At 37.0% G+C, this 18,613-nt stretch overlaps 1 protein-coding gene and 1 long non-coding RNA gene across 2 annotated transcripts; both read right to left on the bottom strand.

Annotated features, from left to right (window-relative positions):
* Positions 1–2,399: 2,399 nt before the first annotated feature.
* Positions 2,400–13,165, bottom strand: LOC127010905 (uncharacterized protein DDB_G0290685-like). The gene is made up of 2 exons (XM_050886538.1): positions 12,934–13,165; positions 2,400–3,262 (listed from the first exon to the last, which is right to left on the bottom strand). The coding sequence occupies exon 2, from the start codon at positions 2,787–2,789 to the stop codon at positions 2,400–2,402; it is 390 nt and encodes a 129-aa protein (XP_050742495.1). The 5' UTR covers positions 2,790–3,262; positions 12,934–13,165.
* A 439-nt stretch (positions 13,166–13,604) lies between these two features.
* Positions 13,605–16,774, bottom strand: LOC127010894 (uncharacterized). The gene is made up of 3 exons (XR_007763766.1): positions 16,647–16,774; positions 13,799–13,886; positions 13,605–13,726 (listed from the first exon to the last, which is right to left on the bottom strand). It is a non-coding gene; the product is annotated as an uncharacterized LOC127010894 (long non-coding RNA).
* Positions 16,775–18,613: the final 1,839 nt, after the last annotated feature.

Raw genomic sequence — 18,613 nt, 5'->3', positions numbered from 1 at the left:
TTTGTTGTTGCTTTTGAAAAATAAAATATAGGATGAAGCTTTTTATCCTCTTTTCTTTGCAGCAAAACTGCCCCAAAACCTTGTGCGCTAGCGTCTGTATGCAATTCTACCTCGTCCTTGTAATAATATAATCCTAACACTGGAGCTTCCAGTAACTTTTTCTTAAGCATTTCAAAACATTGCACTTACTTTTCTTCAAATACAAATTCTTTATCCTTTTTTAACAATTCATATAGAGGTTTAGCGATTATCGAAAAATCTTTAATGAACCTTCTTAAATACGAACACAAGCCTAGAAAGCTTCTAACATTGTGTACTTTGTCTGGAACGGGAAAATCTCTAACAGCTTCTATTCCTTTGTCGTTAGCCTGTATTCCCTTGCTAGTTACCAAAAATCCTAAGTATTGTACACTTGCTTGTAGAAACTCACACTTGTCCATTCTTAATTCTAGTTTGTTGCTTGCTAATCGATCAAAAACTTCTCTAATAACACTTAAATGTTCTTGCATTTCTTTACTCGCAATCATGATATCGTCCATGTATATAACTTCCTTACCATCCCTTATCATGTCTGCAAAAATCTTATTGATAAATCGTTGAAACACCGCTGGTGCATTCTTTAGCCCCATTGGCATCCGCATAAACTCAAATTGTCCTAAAGGCGTCATAAATGAGGTATATTTTATCGATTCACTATCCACGAACACATGAAAGTAGCCATGCTTTAAATCCAATTTCGAAAATATTGTTTTATTTACTAATGTATCTAAGAAATCGTCAATCAAAGGTAACGGATAATTATCTTTCACCATAGTCTTGTTAAGCTTTCACATAGTTCACATAGTCGTAAGTCGCCTGACTTCTGCGAACAACTGAATGGTTTTGAATCCTCTAATCTCAATTTCATTTCGCATTTAACCTCCGGTTCCTTTGGCCTTTCTTTATTTACATAACAACTCTCTACCATCCTAACAAACTGACACCTAACATTATAATTCACATTATCACCAACTTTTTATTCTACACATCCATCCGTTAAATTTATATTAAATAATTCCTTTTCATAGTTTCTTCTTCATCTCTGATTTTACAAAAATGTTCTTTATTTGTTTCCCTGCTGTCCCTAGTTCCATAATTAACATCGCTAAAATTTGTATTTTTATTCCTAACATTACTAACAACATCACCAATTATTTGCTTTTCATCACTAACATCATCGCTAACTATCTGCTTTTCATCACTAACATCATCGGTAACTATCTGCTTTTCATCACTAACATCAGAAGGATTTTCAATACTCTCAATACTCTCGTAACCATTTTCAAAGTGTCAAGGTTCAAATTTAGATTACAAGCATCCATAAAATCTCGTCCCAAGATTACATCGTGACTCATAGATTCATTTGCCACAACAACTAAATTAAAATGTACTTTATTTAAATTTTTCAAAACATAACATAGTATTTTTCCATAAGTTTTTAGGTAACTTTTGTTTAAACCATAATATGAACTTAAAACTGGTAATTTTGAAATGTCTTCTGGCACTTTGGATATTTTAATAAATGAAATTGGGCTTCCTGTACCTATGAGGCATTCTGCAATTAACCTGGTATTAGAATCGCTAACAAAATTAATTTCAACATATCTTACATATTTGTCTTCGCCCTCGTTCTTGTTTTTGTTTTTCAAGCATTTCGCAACAAAGTGTCCCATCTCTCCGCACGCATAGCATGATCCTTTCTCCCGTTTCGACTTCCTGCACTCATACGCCCAATGCCCTTTGACATTGCAATTGAAGCAACGAGTCTCCTTGCTGTCCTTGGGATCCGTTGATGTCGTCGGCCTGCCAACTCCATATAGCTTTGGCAAGCTTACATCCGCAAACGCCCTCTTTATGTGCCCAACATCCACAAAGCATTAAATATGCGCCTGATTGCGTAGCCCTTGATTGGGGAGACCTTCGATGACGCAGCTCAACATTTCATCTGCATCAATATTAATGCCCTGAGTAAGCATTATCTTATCGTCGACATAGCTCCCGAAACTTTCGCTATTTTTCCATTTGCCCCCTTCGAATTTGCGTCGTATAACTTCGATGATTTTCCCCTAAACGTTGAGATCAGCTCTGCCATTAGGTCATCCAACGGTAGCAACACGCGGTCTGCATCTGCGTGCAGCCACTCATAAGCTTTTCCCTTTATTTTGCTAAACATTAGCATCTTTACAAATTTTCCTTTTATTCCGTAAATGGTCGCGATATTTTGCAATTGAGTAGTCCATTTGCGGGCACACGACTCGCCAGAAAACTCACTCAACACCTGTGTTGCCATGCCCAACGAGACGTCGATGCTTTCGTTAAAATTTTCCACCACCGCTTTACGTTCGCTGCTTCTTGCGTTTCTAGACTGGTCTCCAGCCTGGTTGTGCATGTCGCCTTCTGCGTAATTGTCGTTCCTTTTGTTCGCCGCCTTTTTCGTTGCTCCGTTTGCCCCTAATTCTGAGAATGCTGCCAGCCACTTCCTCACTCGCTTCACCATCTTCGCCGTTAGTTTCGCCGTCTTCTTCGCTGTAATTCCCAATGCCGCCGTCTTCGCCTTTACTTTTTTCGCCGTCTTCTTCGACGTAGCTCTGAATGCCGCGGTCTTCGCCTTTACTTTTGTCTCCGTCTTTGCCATTACTTCTGCCGCCGCCCTCTTTCTGGAAAATTCCGCCGCCGTCTTCGAAAATTTCGTCGCTGCTTTCATTGCCCTTACTTTTATCGCCGTCTTCATCTCCTTTTTGTTTCGCCATTTCATCAACTTTTCCACGAACTTCCTTTGGTACTTTATTTAACCGTAAGATCAATTCCTTTTTCGTTCCAGTTGCTGATAGCTTCAACACACTCAACCACCTTTTTAATTGTTCGATCGAAGCGTTAATTAATTACATTTTATTTTCTTTTTGTTTGTAATTAATTGGCTCGTGATCGGCCCACTTCTGATTTTGTAGGGGTATAACGTATTCCCCTGAAGTTTAAACACCAACACAAATATGACTTCTAGTCTTTTCTTTTATTTAATTTAATTTTGTCTGTTCAGGATCACGGTCGGCGTTCAACTGCTCTCGCTCTCAGCTCACGATCCGCACCAACCCCCGATTCACTGAGAGAGTGTGAGAGCGATGAGATTGAGAGAGAGAGAGTTAGAGAACAGTGAGCGGCATCGTACAACAACAACAACTTCTTCTTAGAACTTACACGACTGATCTAGAAGGAATACAATAACCTACACATAAATACATACTACGACGTAGCAATCCTGTATTAGCTTTCTTGCGACTCCTACTGAGCTATCAAATTTTTCACCATGATATAGTCTCCTAGTTTGTATTCCGAACTCCTTGTTCTTTTTTCATTATATCTCTGTTCGTTGTCTTTTTGTAATTTTCTTTGCGCTTCTGAACCATCTTTTCTAATTTTGTCTAAATCTCTAACATCACTAACATTATCTAATTCTTCTAACTTTTGTCTCAATTCATCAATAACTTTTCCTTTCTGCTCGATTCCAAACAACATTTTACTTGGCATTTGTGCTATGCTTCTTTGCTTCGTGTTGTTCAATGAAAACTCAACATCTTCCACAACTGTGTCCCAATGAATTTTCTCTTCTGAATCTGCTAACTTAGCTTTCATTGGTTCCACAATTCTATTAATCCTTTCTACTTGTCCATTGGCTTGAGGTGACCCAGTCGCAATTTTGACATGTTTAATATTACATTCTTCCATAAATTTTTCAAAATCTTCCGACGTAAAACAGCTTCCCCTATCCGAAACTGTACAAGTTGGCCTGCTGTAAGACCTAAAGTAGTCTTTCAATGCTATAATAACTTCCTTTGTGTTCGTCGTTTTTGTTGCATATAGCCTAACATATTTAGTAAATCCGTCTATAACCACAGAGAGATGTTTCTTTGCTCTTCCATTATCAACCGGTCCATAATGATCAATATGTATAATTTCGAATGGCACATTTCCTTTTGGTATACTGTACAACAGTCCTTCCTCTTTCCCTGACTTTGGCGAATATGCTACACATCTTAATATTTTTCAATATGTCTAACCACTTTTTCTTTCATATTCGAAAACCAATACGATCTAAGAATTGCATCCATAACTTTATCTCTTCCTAAATGACCTAATTCATTGTGATATTTGTATAATATCTTTTCCTCCATTTCTTCTGGAACACAAAATAACAGCTTTCCATTATTCGACTTTCTATATATAACTCCATTCCTCATCTCAAACATTTTATCTTCCTCATTTTCTAACCTTTTTCTAACATCTTTTAATTTTTCATCTTTCGCTTGACAAATAATTAAATTATCTTCAAAGCTATTCGTTTCAACCACCATTATGTGTGTATTTGTACTTAAAGCGTCAACGTGTTGCATAAGTTTTCCCGATTTATGGACTAATTCAAAGTCATACTCTAGCAATTCTAATGCCCACCGTGCAATACGAGGGTTTAACTCAATTCTATTTAACGTCAACGTCAGTGAGTTACAGTCTGTGACTATTCTAAATCGTCTGCCCTGCACATAAATTCTAAATCTTCTAAGAGCGTAAATTATTGCTAACGTTTCCAGTTCAAAACTATGATACTTTGCTTCGTCTTTTGTTGTTGCTTTTGAAAAATAAAATATAGGATGAAGCTTTTTATCCTCTTTTCTTTGCAGCAAAACTGTCCCAAAACCTTGTGCGCTAGCGTCTGTATGCAATTCTACCTCGTCCTTGTAATAATATAATCCTAACACTGGAGCTTCCAGTAACTTTTTCTTAAGCATTTCAAAACATTGCACTTACTTTTCTTCAAATACAAATTCTTTATCCTTTTTTAACAATTCATATAGAGGTTTAGCGATTATCGAAAAATCTTTAATGAACCTTCTAAAATACGAACACAAGCCTAGAAAGCTTCTAACATTGTGTACTTTGTCTGGAACGGGAAAATCTCTAACAGCTTCTATTCCTTTGTCGTTAGCCTGTATTCCCTTGCTAGTTACCAAAAATCCTAAGTATTGTACACTTGCTTGTAGAAACTCACACTTGTCCATTCTTAATTCTAGTTTGTTGCTTGCTAATCGATCAAAAACTTCTCTAATAACACATAAATGTTCTTGCATTTCTTTACTCGCAATCATGATATCGTCCATGTATATAACTTCCTTACCATCCCTTATCATGTCTGCAAAAATCTTATAGATAAATCGTTGAAACACCGCTGGTGCATTCTTTAGCCCCATTGGCATCCGCATAAACTCAAATTGTCCTAAAGGCGTCATAAATGAGGTATATTTTATCGATTCACTATCCACGAACACATGAAAGTAGCCATGCTTTAAATCCAATTTCGAAAATATTGTTTTATTTACTAATGTATCTAAGAAATCGTCAATCAAAGGTAACGGATAATTATCTTTCACCATAGTCTTGTTAAGCTTTCACATAGTTCACATAGTCGTAAGTCGCCTGACTTCTTTTTAACTAACACTATTGGAGATGCATACTCAGATTCAATCGGCCTTATAATTCCTTCCCTTAAGTATTCCTCTAATATCACCTGTAATTTTTCTTTCTCTGTGTAAGCTAAACGTCTGGGCGAACAACTGAATGGTTTTGAATCCTCTAATCTCAATTTCATTTCGCATTTAACCTCCGGTTCCTTTGGCCTTTCTTTATTTACATAACAACTCTCTACCATCCTAACAAACTGACACCTAACATTATAATTCACATTATCACCAACTTTTTATTCTACACATCCATCCGTTAAATTTATATTAAATAATTCCTTTTCCACTAGATTTATTTCCGGCTCAATATAATTTTTATTCATAGTTTCTTCTTCATCTCTGATTTTACAAAAATGTTCTTTATTTGTTTCCCTGCTGTCCCTAGTTCCATAATTAACATCGCTAAAATTTGTATTTTTATTCCTAACATTACTAACAACATCACCAATTATTTGCTTTTCATCACTAACATTATCGCTAACTATCTGCTTTTCATCACTAACATCATCGCTAACTATCTGCTTTTCATCACTAACATTATCGCTAACTATCTGCTTTTCATCACTAACATCAGAAGGATTTTCAATACTCTCAATCGTAACCATTTTCAAAGTGTCAAGGTTCAAATTTAGATTACAAGCATCCATAAAATCTCGTCCCAAGATTACATCATGACTCATAGATTCATTTGCCACAACAACTAAATTAAAATGTACTTTATTTAAATTTTTCAAAACAACATAGTATTTTTCCATAAGTTTTAGGTAACTTTTGTTTAAACCATAATATGAACTTAAAACTGGTAATTTTGAAATGTCTTCTGGCACTTTGGATATTTTAATAAATGAAATTGGGCTTCCTGTACCTATGAGGCATTCTGCAATTAACCTGGTATTAGAATCGCTAACAAAATTAATTTCAACATATCTTACATATTTGTCTTCGCCCTCGTTCTTGTTTTTGTTTTTCAAGCATTTCGCAACAAAGTGTCCCATCTCTCCGCACGCATAGCATGATCCTTTCTCCCGTTTCGACTTCTTGCACTCATACGCCCAATGCCCTTTGACATTGCAATTGAAACAACGAGTCTCCTTGCTGTCCTTGGGATCCGTTGATGTCGTCGGCCTGCCAACTCCATATAGCTTTGGCAAGCTTACATCCGCAAACGCCCTCTTTATGTGCCCAACATCCACAAAGCATTAAATATGCGCCTGATTGCGTAGCCCTTGATTGGGGAGACCTTCGATGACGCAGCTCAACATTTCATCTGCATCAATATTAATGCCCTGAGCAAGCATTATCTTATCGTCGACATAGCTCCCGAAACTTTCGCTATTTTTCCATTTGCGCCCTTCGAATTTGCGTCGTATCTCTAACTTCGATGATTTTCCCCTAAACGTTGAGATCAGCTCTGCCATTAGGTCATCCAACGGTAGCAACACGCGGTCTGCATCTGCGTGCAGCCACTCATAAGCTTTTCCCTTTATTTTGCTCAACATTAGCATCTTTACAAATTTTCCTTTTATTCCGTAAATGGTCGCGATATTTTGCAATTGAGTAGTCCATTTGCGGGCACACGACTCGCCAGAAAACTCACTCAACACCTGTGTTGCCATGCCCAACGAGACGTCGATGCTTTCGTTAAAATTTTCCACCACCGCTTTACGTTCGCTGCTTCTTGCGTTTCTAGACTGGTCTCCAGCCTGGTTGTGCATGTCGCCTTCTGCGTAATTGTCGTTCCTTTTGTTCGCCGCCTTTTTCGTTGCTCCGTTTGCCCCTAATTCTGAGAATGCTGCCAGCCACTTCCTCACTCGCTTCACCATCTTCGCCGTTAGTTTCGCCGTCTTCTTCGCTGTAATTCCCAATGCCGCCGTCTTCGCCTTTACTTTTTTCGCCGTCTTCTTCGACGTAGCTCTGAATGCCGCGGTCTTCGCCTTTACTTTTGTCTCCGTCTTTGCCATTACTTCTGCCGCCGCCTTCTTTCTGGAAAATTCCGCCGCCGTCTTCGTCGCTTCGTCGCTGCTGTCATTGCCCTTACTTTTATCGCCGTCTTCATCTCCTTTTTGTTTCGCCATTTCATCAACTTTTCCACGAACTTCCTTTGGTACTTTATTTAACCGTAAGATCAATTCCTTTTTCGTTCCAGTTGCTGATAGCTTCAACACACTCAACCACCTTTTTAATTGTTCGATCGAAGCGTTAATTAATTACATTTTATTTTCTTTTTGTTTGTAATTAATTGGCTCGTGATCGGCCCACTTCTGATTTTGTAGGGGTATAACGTATTCCCCTGAAGTTTAAACACCAACACAAATATGACTTCTAGTCTTTTCTTTTATTTAATTTAATTTTGTCTGTTCAGGATCACGGTCGGCGTTCAACTGCTCTCGCTCTCAGCTCACGATCCGCACCAACCCCCGATTCACTGAGAGAGTGTGAGAGCGATGAGATTGAGAGAGAGAGAGTTAGAGAACAGTGAGCGGCATCGTACAACAACAACAACTTCTTCTTAGAACTTACACGACTGATCTAGAAGGAATACAATAACCTACACATAAATACATACTACGACGTAGCAATCCTGTATTAGCTTTCTTGCGACTCCTACTGAGCTATCAAATTTTTCACCATGATATAGTCTCCTAGTTTGTATTCCGAACTCCTTGTTCTTTTTTCATTATATCTCTGTTCGTTGTCTTTTTGTAATTTTCTTTGCGCTTCTGAACCATCTTTTCTAATTTTGTCTAAATCTCTAACATCACTAACATTATCTAATTCTTCTAACTTTTGTCTCAATTCATCAATAACTTTTCCTTTCTGCTCGATTCCAAACAACATTTTACTTGGCATTTGTGCTATGCTTCTTTGCTTCGTGTTGTTCAATGAAAACTCAACATCTTCCACAACTGTGTCCCAATGAATTTTCTCTTCTGAATCTGCTAACTTAGCTTTCATTGGTTCCACAATTCTATTAATCCTTTCTACTTGTCCATTGGCTTGAGGTGACCCAGTCGCAATTTTGACATGTTTAATATTACATTCTTCCATAAATTTTTCAAAATCTTCCGACGTAAAACAGCTTCCCCTATCCGAAACTGTACAAGTTGGCCTGCTGTAAGACCTAAAGTAGTCTTTCAATGCTATAATAACTTCCTTTGTGTTCGTCGTTTTTGTTGCATATAGCCTAACATATTTAGTAAATCCGTCTATAACCACAGAGAGATGTTTCTTTGCTCTTCCATTATCAACCGGTCCATAATGATCAATATGTATAATTTCGAATGGCACATTTCCTTTTGGTATACTGTACAACAGTCCTTCCTCTTTCCCTGACTTTGGCGAATATGCTACACATCTTAATATTTTTCAATATGTCTAACCACTTTTTCTTTCATATTCGAAAACCAATACGATCTAAGAATTGCATCCATAACTTTATCTCTTCCTAAATGACCTAATTCATTGTGATATTTGTATAATATCTTTTCCTCCATTTCTTCTGGAACACAAAATAACAGCTTTCCATTATTCGACTTTCTATATATAACTCCATTCCTCATCTCAAACATTTTATCTTCCTCATTTTCTAACCTTTTTCTAACATCTTTTAATTTTTCATCTTTCGCTTGACAAATAATTAAATTATCTTCAAAGCTATTCGTTTCAACCACCATTATGTGTGTATTTGTACTTAAAGCGTCAACGTGTTGCATAAGTTTTCCCGATTTATGGACTAATTCAAAGTCATACTCTAGCAATTCTAATGCCCACCGTGCAATACGAGGGTTTAACTCAATTCTATTTAACGTTAACGTCAGTGAGTTACAGTCTGTGACTATTCTAAATCGTCTGCCCTGCACATAAATTCTAAATCTTCTAAGAGCGTAAATTATTGCTAACGTTTCCAGTTCAAAACTATGATACTTTGCTTCGTCTTTTGTTGTTGCTTTTGAAAAATAAAATATAGGATGAAGCTTTTTATCCTCTTTTCTTTGCAGCAAAACTGCCCCAAAACCTTGTGCGCTGGCGTCTGTATGCAATTCTACCTCGTCCTTGTAATAATATAATCCTAACACTGGAGCTTCCAGTAACTTTTTCTTAAGCATTTCAAAACATTGCACTTACTTTTCTTCAAATACAAATTCTTTATCCTTTTTTAACAATTCATATAGAGGTTTAGCGATTATCGAAAAATCTTTAATGAACCTTCTAAAATACGAACACAAGCCTAGAAAGCTTCTAACATTGTGTACTTTGTCTGGAACGGGAAAATCTCTAACAGCTTCTATTCCTTTGTCGTTAGCCTGTATTCCCTTGCTAGTTACCAAAAATCCTAAGTATTGTACACTTGCTTGTAGAAACTCACACTTGTCCATTCTTAATTCTAGTTTGTTGCTTGCTAATCGATCAAAAACTTCTCTAATAACACATAAATGTTCTTGCATTTCTTTACTCGCAATCATGATATCATCCATGTATATAACTTCCTTACCATCCCTTATCATGTCTGCAAAAATCTTATTGATAAATCGTTGAAACACCGCTGGCGCATTCTTTAGCCCCATTGGCATCCGCATAAACTCAAATTGTCCTAAAGGCGTCATAAATGAGGTATATTTTATCGATTCACTATCCACGAACACATGAAAGTAGCCATGCTTTAAATCCAATTTCGAAAATATTGTTTTATTTACTAATGTATCTAAGAAATCGTCAATCAAAGGTAACGGATAATTATCTTTCACCATAGTCTTGTTAAGCTTTCACATAGTTCACATAGTCGTAAGTCGCCTGACTTCTTTTTAACTAACACTATTGGAGATGCATACTCAGATTCAATCGGCCTTATAATTCCTTCCCTTAAGTATTCGTCTAATATCACCTGTAATTTTTCTTTCTCTGTGTAAGCTAAACGTCTGGGCGAACAACTGAATGGTTTTGAATCCTCTAATCTCAATTTCATTTCGCATTTAACCTCCGGTTCCTTTGGCCTTTCTTTATTTACATAACAACTCTCTACCATCCTAACAAACTGACACCTAACATTATAATTCACATTATCACCAACTTTTTATTCTACACATCCATCCGTTAAATTTATATTAAATAATTCCTTTTCCACTAGATTTATTTCCGGCTCAATATAATTTTTATTCATAGTTTCTTCTTCATCTCTGATTTTACAAAAATGTTCTTTATTTGTTTCCCTGCTGTCCCTAGTTCCATAATTAACATCGCTAAAATTTGTATTTTTATTCCTAACATTACTAACAACATCACCAATTATTTGCTTTTCATCACTAACATTATCGCTAACTATCTGCTTTTCATCACTAACATCATCGCTAACTATCTGCTTTTCATCACTAACATCATCGCTAACTATCTGCTTTTCATCACTAACATCAGAAGGATTTTCAATACTCTCAATCGTAACCATTTTCAAAGTGTCAAGGTTCAAATTTAGATTACAAGCATCCATAAAATCTCGTCCCAAGATTACATCATGACTCATAGATTCATTTGCCACAACAACTAAATTAAAATGTACTTTATTTAAATTTTTCAAAACATAACATAGTATTTTTCCATAAGTTTTAGGTAACTTTTGTTTAAACCATAATATGAACTTAAAACTGGTAATTTTGAAATGTCTTCTGGCACTTTGGATATTTTAATAAATGAAATTGGGCTTCCTGTACCTATGAGGCATTCTGCAATTAACCTGGTATTAGAATCGCTAACAAAATTAATTTCAACATATCTTACATATTTGTCTTCGCCCTCGTTCTTGTTTTTGTTTTTCAAGCATTTCGCAACAAAGTGTCCCATCTCTCCGCACGCATAGCATGATCCTTTCTCCCGTTTCGACTTCTTGCACTCATACGCCCAATGCCCTTTGACATTGCAATTGAAACAACGAGTCTCCTTGCTGTCCTTGGGATCCGTTGATGTCGTCGGCCTGCCAACTCCATATAGCTTTGGCAAGCTTACAACCGCAAACGCCCTCTTTATGTGCCCAACATCCACAAAGCATTAAATATGCGCCTGATTGCGTAGCCCTTGATTGGGGAGACCTTCGATGACGCAGCTCAACATTTCATCTGCATCAATATTAATGCCCTGAGCAAGCATTACAAGCATCGACATAGCTCCCGAAACTTTCGCTATTTTTCCATTTGCGCCCTTCGAATTTGCGTCGTATCTCTAACTTCGATGATTTTCCCCTAAACGTTGAGATCAGCTCTGCCATTAGGTCATCCAACGGTAGCAACACGCGGTCTGCATCTGCGTGCAGCCACTCATAAGCTTTTCCCTTTATTTTGCTCAACATTAGCATCTTTACAAATTTTCCTTTTATTCCGTAAATGGTCGCGATATTTTGCAATTGAGTAGTCCATTTGCGGGCACACGACTCGCCAGAAAACTCACTCAACACCTGTGTTGCCATGCCCAACGAGACGTCGATGCTTTCGTTAAAATTTTCCACCACCGCTTTACGTTCGCTGCTTCTTGCGTTTCTAGACTGGTCTCCAGCCTGGTTGTGCATGTCGCCTTCTGCGTAATTGTCGTTCCTTTTGTTCGCCGCCTTTTTCGTTGCTCCGTTTGCCCCTAATTCTGAGAATGCTGCCAGCCACTTCCTCACTCGCTTCACCATCTTCGCCGTTAGTTTCGCCGTCTTCTTCGCTGTAATTCCCAATGCCGCCGTCTTCGCCTTTACTTTTTTCGCCGTCTTCTTCGACGTAGCTCTGAATGCCGCGGTCTTCGCCTTTACTTTTGTCTCCGTCTTTGCCATTACTTCTGCCGCCGCCCTCTTTCTGGAAAATTCCGCCGCCGTCTTCGAAAATTTCGTCGCTGCTTTCATTGCCCTTACTTTTATCGCCGTCTTCATCTCCTTTTTGTTTCGCCATTTCATCAACTTTTCCACGAACTTCCTTTGGTACTTTATTTAACCGTAAGATCAATTCCTTTTTCGTTCCAGTTGCTGATAGCTTCAACACACTCAACCACCTTTTTAATTGTTCGATCGAAGCGTTAATTAATTACATTTTATTTTCTTTTTGTTTGTAATTAATTGGCTCGTGATCGGCCCACTTCTGATTTTGTAGGGGTATAACGTATTCCCCTGAAGTTTAAACACCAACACAAATATGACTTCTAGTCTTTTCTTTTATTTAATTTAATTTTGTCTGTTCAGGATCACGGTCGGCGTTCAACTGCTCTCGCTCTCAGCTCACGATCCGCACCAACCCCCGATTCACTGAGAGAGTGTGAGAGCGATGAGATTGAGAGAGAGAGAGTTAGAGAACAGTGAGCGGCATCGTACAACAACAACAACTTCTTCTTAGAACTTACACGACTGATCCAGAAGGAATACAATAACCTACACATACATACATACTACGACGTAGCAATCCTGCTACAAAATATAATGTACTTTTACTACATTATTATAATATACTTTTATTAAACAACAATGAGGGAATACTTATTGTAAAAATAATTTAGTAAAGATAAATTATTTGGCTCATATGGAAGATACCTCTTTATTGGCGCCACCAACTGCTTTTAGTTAAGAAACTAGAGCCCTAGGTGTTTTTAAAACCATTTAGGAACTTTAAAAGCCCTATGGCATATTAATATTTTACCCGTTAATAGTAAAGGCATTCCCCGTTAAAATTAAAAGAGTTAATTGTATTGAAAAGGGTTGCAATGGTCGATAGTTTCTAGCGTGTCAGAGAGTGCGTGGCATGTTTGCGGTACAAATAGGCGCTGCGTACGAAAACAAGGAACTATTTCGAGCGCCGCTACGTGGGAAAATGCAAGATATACATTTATTTAAAATTTACTTTGATTTTATTGCTAAAAAATTTTCGGATAACTACTGTTGGATACATGGCTTTTGAAACGAGGGGTTCTTCTTAGAATTTTTTTAAAAATTCCAACTGAAGAAATCCTTTAATTATCCTTTAACAATTCCTTTTCTTTTTGACGCACGCTATTTTTCGTCCGAGCGTCAGTTTATTTCGCAATTTGGTTGTGGTCAGTCCAGTTTTGTATTCAAATGCTGTGGGAGGCAGACAGTTTTAATCGTTTAAGTCGATTTGTTTCTATCATCAAAACTGTAGGCGGTACAGATTTTCGCGGAGTGTGGGCGTTAGAGTGGGCGTGGCCCGCTGAAACAAATTGAAATGTGAAAAAACTGAAATTGTAAAAAAGAATGAGTGGTTGTATACGCTTCCTTTTACCTGATACATCCTTTCTGATAAGCCAATTGTTATTGTTAAAACACAGGTCCACTGGCCTTATCAATGTGACCATGTCTGTCAGTGAATCCTGAAATCGAACATAAGTTTCTTTTATTAGATAAAATTTGAGACAAAAAAGTTTGCCATTTTATCTCTGTGGAGGGCAGTCCACGTAGTGCAAAGCGCACCAAAACGGTGAGCGAAGGTGACTACTATATATACACAAAGAAATGAAAATCTATTAAATACATATACTTTTTCTAATATTATATTCGGCAAGCTGCAATTTACTATGTCATTGCTCAGTATTGTTTGATATTAATAAAGCGTGCCGAATGTGAAAAATAAAGAAAGTGTATTTATTTAGTAGATCATATACGAGGTGTGTTCAAAAAGTAAGGTGATTTTGTATTTTCAAGAAAAGCTATTAATTTATTTATCAATATTAATGTTGTCCCCTTCAAAGTAATCCCCCTCAGATACAATACACTTATGCCAACGGTTTTTCCAATCCTCAAAACACTTCCCATAAGCACTTTTCGGTATAGCCTTGAGCTCTTCCAGCGATGCAGTCTTTATCTCTACAATCGTTGCAAATCTCCGTCCTTTCATAGGTCTCTTTAGTTTTGGAAACAAGAAAAAGTCACATGGGGCCAAATCCGGTAAATATTGTGGCTGAGGCATTATTGTGGTGTTGTTTTTGGCCAAAAAATCTCTCACAAGCAAAGATGAGTGAGCAGGGGCATTATCGTGATGCAAAAGCCATGAATTGTTTTTCCACAATTCTGGACGTTTCTTTCGTATTGCTTCTCGCAAACGGCGCATAACTTCCAGATAATACTGTTTATTGACCGTACGACCATATGGTAAGAACTCCTGATGCACCACGCCATGGTAATCGAAGAACTTGGCGTGCTTTTTTCGGTCTTGGCTCACCTGGGCTCTTCCATTGTGACGATTGGGCTTTGGTTTCGATATCATAACCATGTAGCCATGATTCGTCACCAGTTATGACCCTTTTGAGTAAATCTGGGTCGTCGTAGACGTCATCCAACAGCTCTTGAGCGATGCTCATGCGACGGTTCTTTTGGTCAAAATTCAGCAATTTTGGAACAAACTTCGCTGACACACGACTCATGCCCAAAATATTCGAAAAAATTTCATGGCACGAGCCAAGCGATATACCGATATTTTTTACACAAAATTTGATGCAAATCCATTGATCCATATTTTTCGATAGCAAAAAGCGCTGGCCACGCAAAACAACTTGTTACCTTTACGCCTCTCACAACTAAACAAAAAAGGGGATTCAATTGAAACTTGGTACAGATTAGGGAAGAGTGTACCAACATAACAAAACAAAAAAATCGATAATCGAAAATATGTTGCCCGCGAAATTTGAAAAGTCACCTTACTTTTTGAACACACCTCGTATTACATTTTCGTCACAGAAGTTGATATCAAAACGTTTGCTTGTTGAATGTGCGATCGTCACTATATTTTTACATCGTTAAGAGCTCTTTTTGGTTGATATATACAGACAAGGTTTTTGTTATTTGCTACGTAAGAGGCTTACACAAAATCCCAATAAAGGATGACCGCCAAGAAAATTATTCATATAAATTCACAAATGTTGGTGCCCATGCCGCTATAAACCATATATGTTATGATCATTTACTTATGCATTAGCTATTAGTTAGTTGTGTCATGTGTGTGCCTACCGTTTTTCTGTGTATATGCCGATATACAAGAGAATGATTTTATATCAATTGCGATAGGTTCCTAGTTACTACTGGCTTAGTCATAAACTTTACAACAAAAACATGCCAAACAATTATGGTGTCCATTTATAACTATTATTGTCTTTTAATACAATTACAATTTCTATTGCAGACATTAACAACTGCATTCCGGTAGCACGACACTGATGTGCATGGTTTTTTCTTTAAAAATTTAAAGCCAAGCAAAACAAATACAAATAAAAAATTTAATGTACTTTTACATCATTATTATAATAAACTTTTATTAAAGAACAATGAGGGAATACTTATTGTAAAAATAATTTAGTAAAGATAAATTATTTGGCTCATATGGAAGATACCTCTTTATTGGCGCCACCAACTGCTTTTAGTTAAGAAACTAGAGCCCTAGGTGTTTTTAAAACCATTTAGGAACTTTAAAAGCCCTATGACATATTATTATATAACCCGTTAATAGTAAAGACATTCCCCGTTAAAATTAAAAGAGTTAATTGTATTGAAAAGGGTTGCAATGGTCGGTAGTTTCTAGCGTGTCAGAGAGTGCGTGGCATGTTTGCGGTACAAATAGGCGCTGCGTACGAAAACAAGGAACTATTTCGAGCGCCGCTACGTGGGAAAATGCAAGATATACATTTATTTAAAATTTACTTTGATTTTATTGCTAAAAAATTTTTAGAGGAATAAATAAAAAAGAACAAATGAAGTCAATCGGATAACTACTGTTGGATACATGGATTTTGAAACGAGGGGTTCTTCTTAGAATTTTTTTAAAAATTCCAACTGAAGAAATCCTTTAATTATCTTTTAATAATTCCTTTTCTTTTTGACGCACGCTATTTTTCGTCCGAGCGTCAGTTTATTTCGCAATTTGGTTGTGGTCAGTCCAGTTTTGTATTAAAATGCTGTTATGTGGGAGGCAGACAGTTTTAATCGTTTAAGTCGTTTTGTTTCTATCATCAAAATTGTAGGCGGTACAGATTTTCGCGGAGTGTGGGCGTTAGAGTGGGCGTGGCCCGCTGAAACAAATTGAAATGTAAAAAAACTGAAATTGTAAAAAAGAATGAGTGGTTGTATACGCTTCCTTTTACCTGATACATCCTTTCTGATAAGCCAATTGTTATTGTTAAAACACAGGTCCACTGGCCTTATCAATGTGACCATGTACGCCTGTCAGTGAATCCTGAAATCGAACATAAGTTTCTTTTATTAGATAAGATTTGAGACAAAAAAGTTTGCCATTTTATCTCTGTGGACGGCAGTCCACGTAGTGCAAAGCGCACCAAAACGGTGAGAGAAGGCGACTACTATATATACACAAAGAAATGAAAATCTATTAAATACATATACTTTCTATATTATTATATTCGGAAAGCTGCAATTTACTATGTCATTGCTTAGTATTGTTTGATATTAATAAAGCGTGCCGAATGTGAAAAATAAAGATGATTTGTTTTTCCACAATTCTGGACGTTTCTTTCGTATTGCTTCTCGCAAACGGCGCATAACTTCCAGATAATACTGTTTATTGACCGTACGACCATATGGTAAGAACTCCTGATGCACCACGCCATGGTAATCGAAGAACTTGGCGTGCTTTTTTCGGTCTTGGCTCACCTGGGCTCTTCCATTGTGACGATTGGGCTTTGGTTTCGATATCATAACCATATAGCCATGATTCGTCACCAGTTATGACCCTTTTGAGTAAATCTGGGTCGTCGTTGACGTCATCCAACAGCTCTTGAGCGATGCTCATGCGACGGTTCTTTTGGTCAAAATTCAGCAATTTTGGAACAAACTTCGCTGACACACGACTCATGCCCAAAATATTCGAAAAAATTTCATGGCACGAGCCAAGCGATATACCGACATCTTCAGCAACTTTTCTGATAGTGATTCGACGATTTTCCAAAACAATTTTCTTCACTGCTTGAACGTTTTCATCAGTTGTTGACGTGCTTGGGCGTCCAGAGCGAGGCTCGTCATTGGCATCTTCCCGGCCATCTTGGAAGAGTTTGTACCACTTGTAAACGTTTTTTTTACTCAACAGTTTCACCGTATGCCACTGACAACATTTCAAGTGTTTCGGAGCACTTAATTTTTTTTTTTACACAAAATTTGATGCAAATCCATTGATCCATATTTTTCGATAGCAAAAAGCGCTGGCCACGCAAAACAACTTGTTACCTTTACGCCTCTCACAACTAAACAAAAAAGGGGATTCAATTGAAACTTGGTACAGATTAGGGAAGAGTGTACCAACATAACAAAACAAAAAAATCGATAATCGAAAATATGTTGCCCGCGAAATTTGAAAAGTCACCTTACTTTTTGAACACACCTCGTATTACATTTTCGTCACACAAGTTGATATCAAAACGTTTGCTTGTTGAATGTGCGATCGTCACTATATTTTTACATCGTTAAGAGCTCTTTTTGGTTGATATATACAGACAAGGTTTTTGTTATTTGCTACGTAAGAGGCTTACACAAAATCCCAATAAAGGATGACCGCCAAGAAAATTATTCATATAAATTCACTATTGTTGGTGCCCATGCCGCTATAAACCATATATGTTATGATCATTTACTTATGCATTAGCTATTAGTAAGTTGTGTCATGTGTGTGCCTACCGTTTTTCTGTGTATATGCCGATATACACAGGGAATGATTTAATATCAAGTCATAAACTTAGTCATAAACTTTACATCAAAAACATACCAAAAAATTATTGTGTCCATTTATAACTATTATTGTCTTTTAATACAATTACAATTTTTATTGCAGACATTAACAACTGCATTCCGGCAGCACGACACTGATATGGATGGAATCTTAACCATACATTATGAACAATTCTTAAGCATGGTTTTTTCTTTGCAATTTAAAGCCAAGCAAAACAAATACAAATAACAAATATAATGTAGTAAAAGCTTAAAATATACTTTTATTAAACAACAATGAGGGAATACTTATTGTAAAAATAATTTAGTAAAGATAAATTATTTAGCTCATATGGAAGATACCTCTTTATTGGCGCCACCAACTGCTTTTAGT

This window comes from Drosophila biarmipes, chromosome 3L (assembly GCF_025231255.1).
Source record: "Drosophila biarmipes strain raj3 chromosome 3L, RU_DBia_V1.1, whole genome shotgun sequence".
Classification (NCBI taxonomy): domain Eukaryota; kingdom Metazoa; phylum Arthropoda; class Insecta; order Diptera; family Drosophilidae; genus Drosophila; species Drosophila biarmipes.
This window is presented reverse-complemented; position numbering and strand designations above follow the sequence as displayed.

What these genes read in the sequence shown, in the direction of transcription:
- LOC127010905 (XM_050886538.1), bottom strand. Translation starts at nt 2,789, where the DNA reads ATGGCGAAACAAAAAGGAGATGAAGACGGCGATAAAAGTAAGGGCAAT.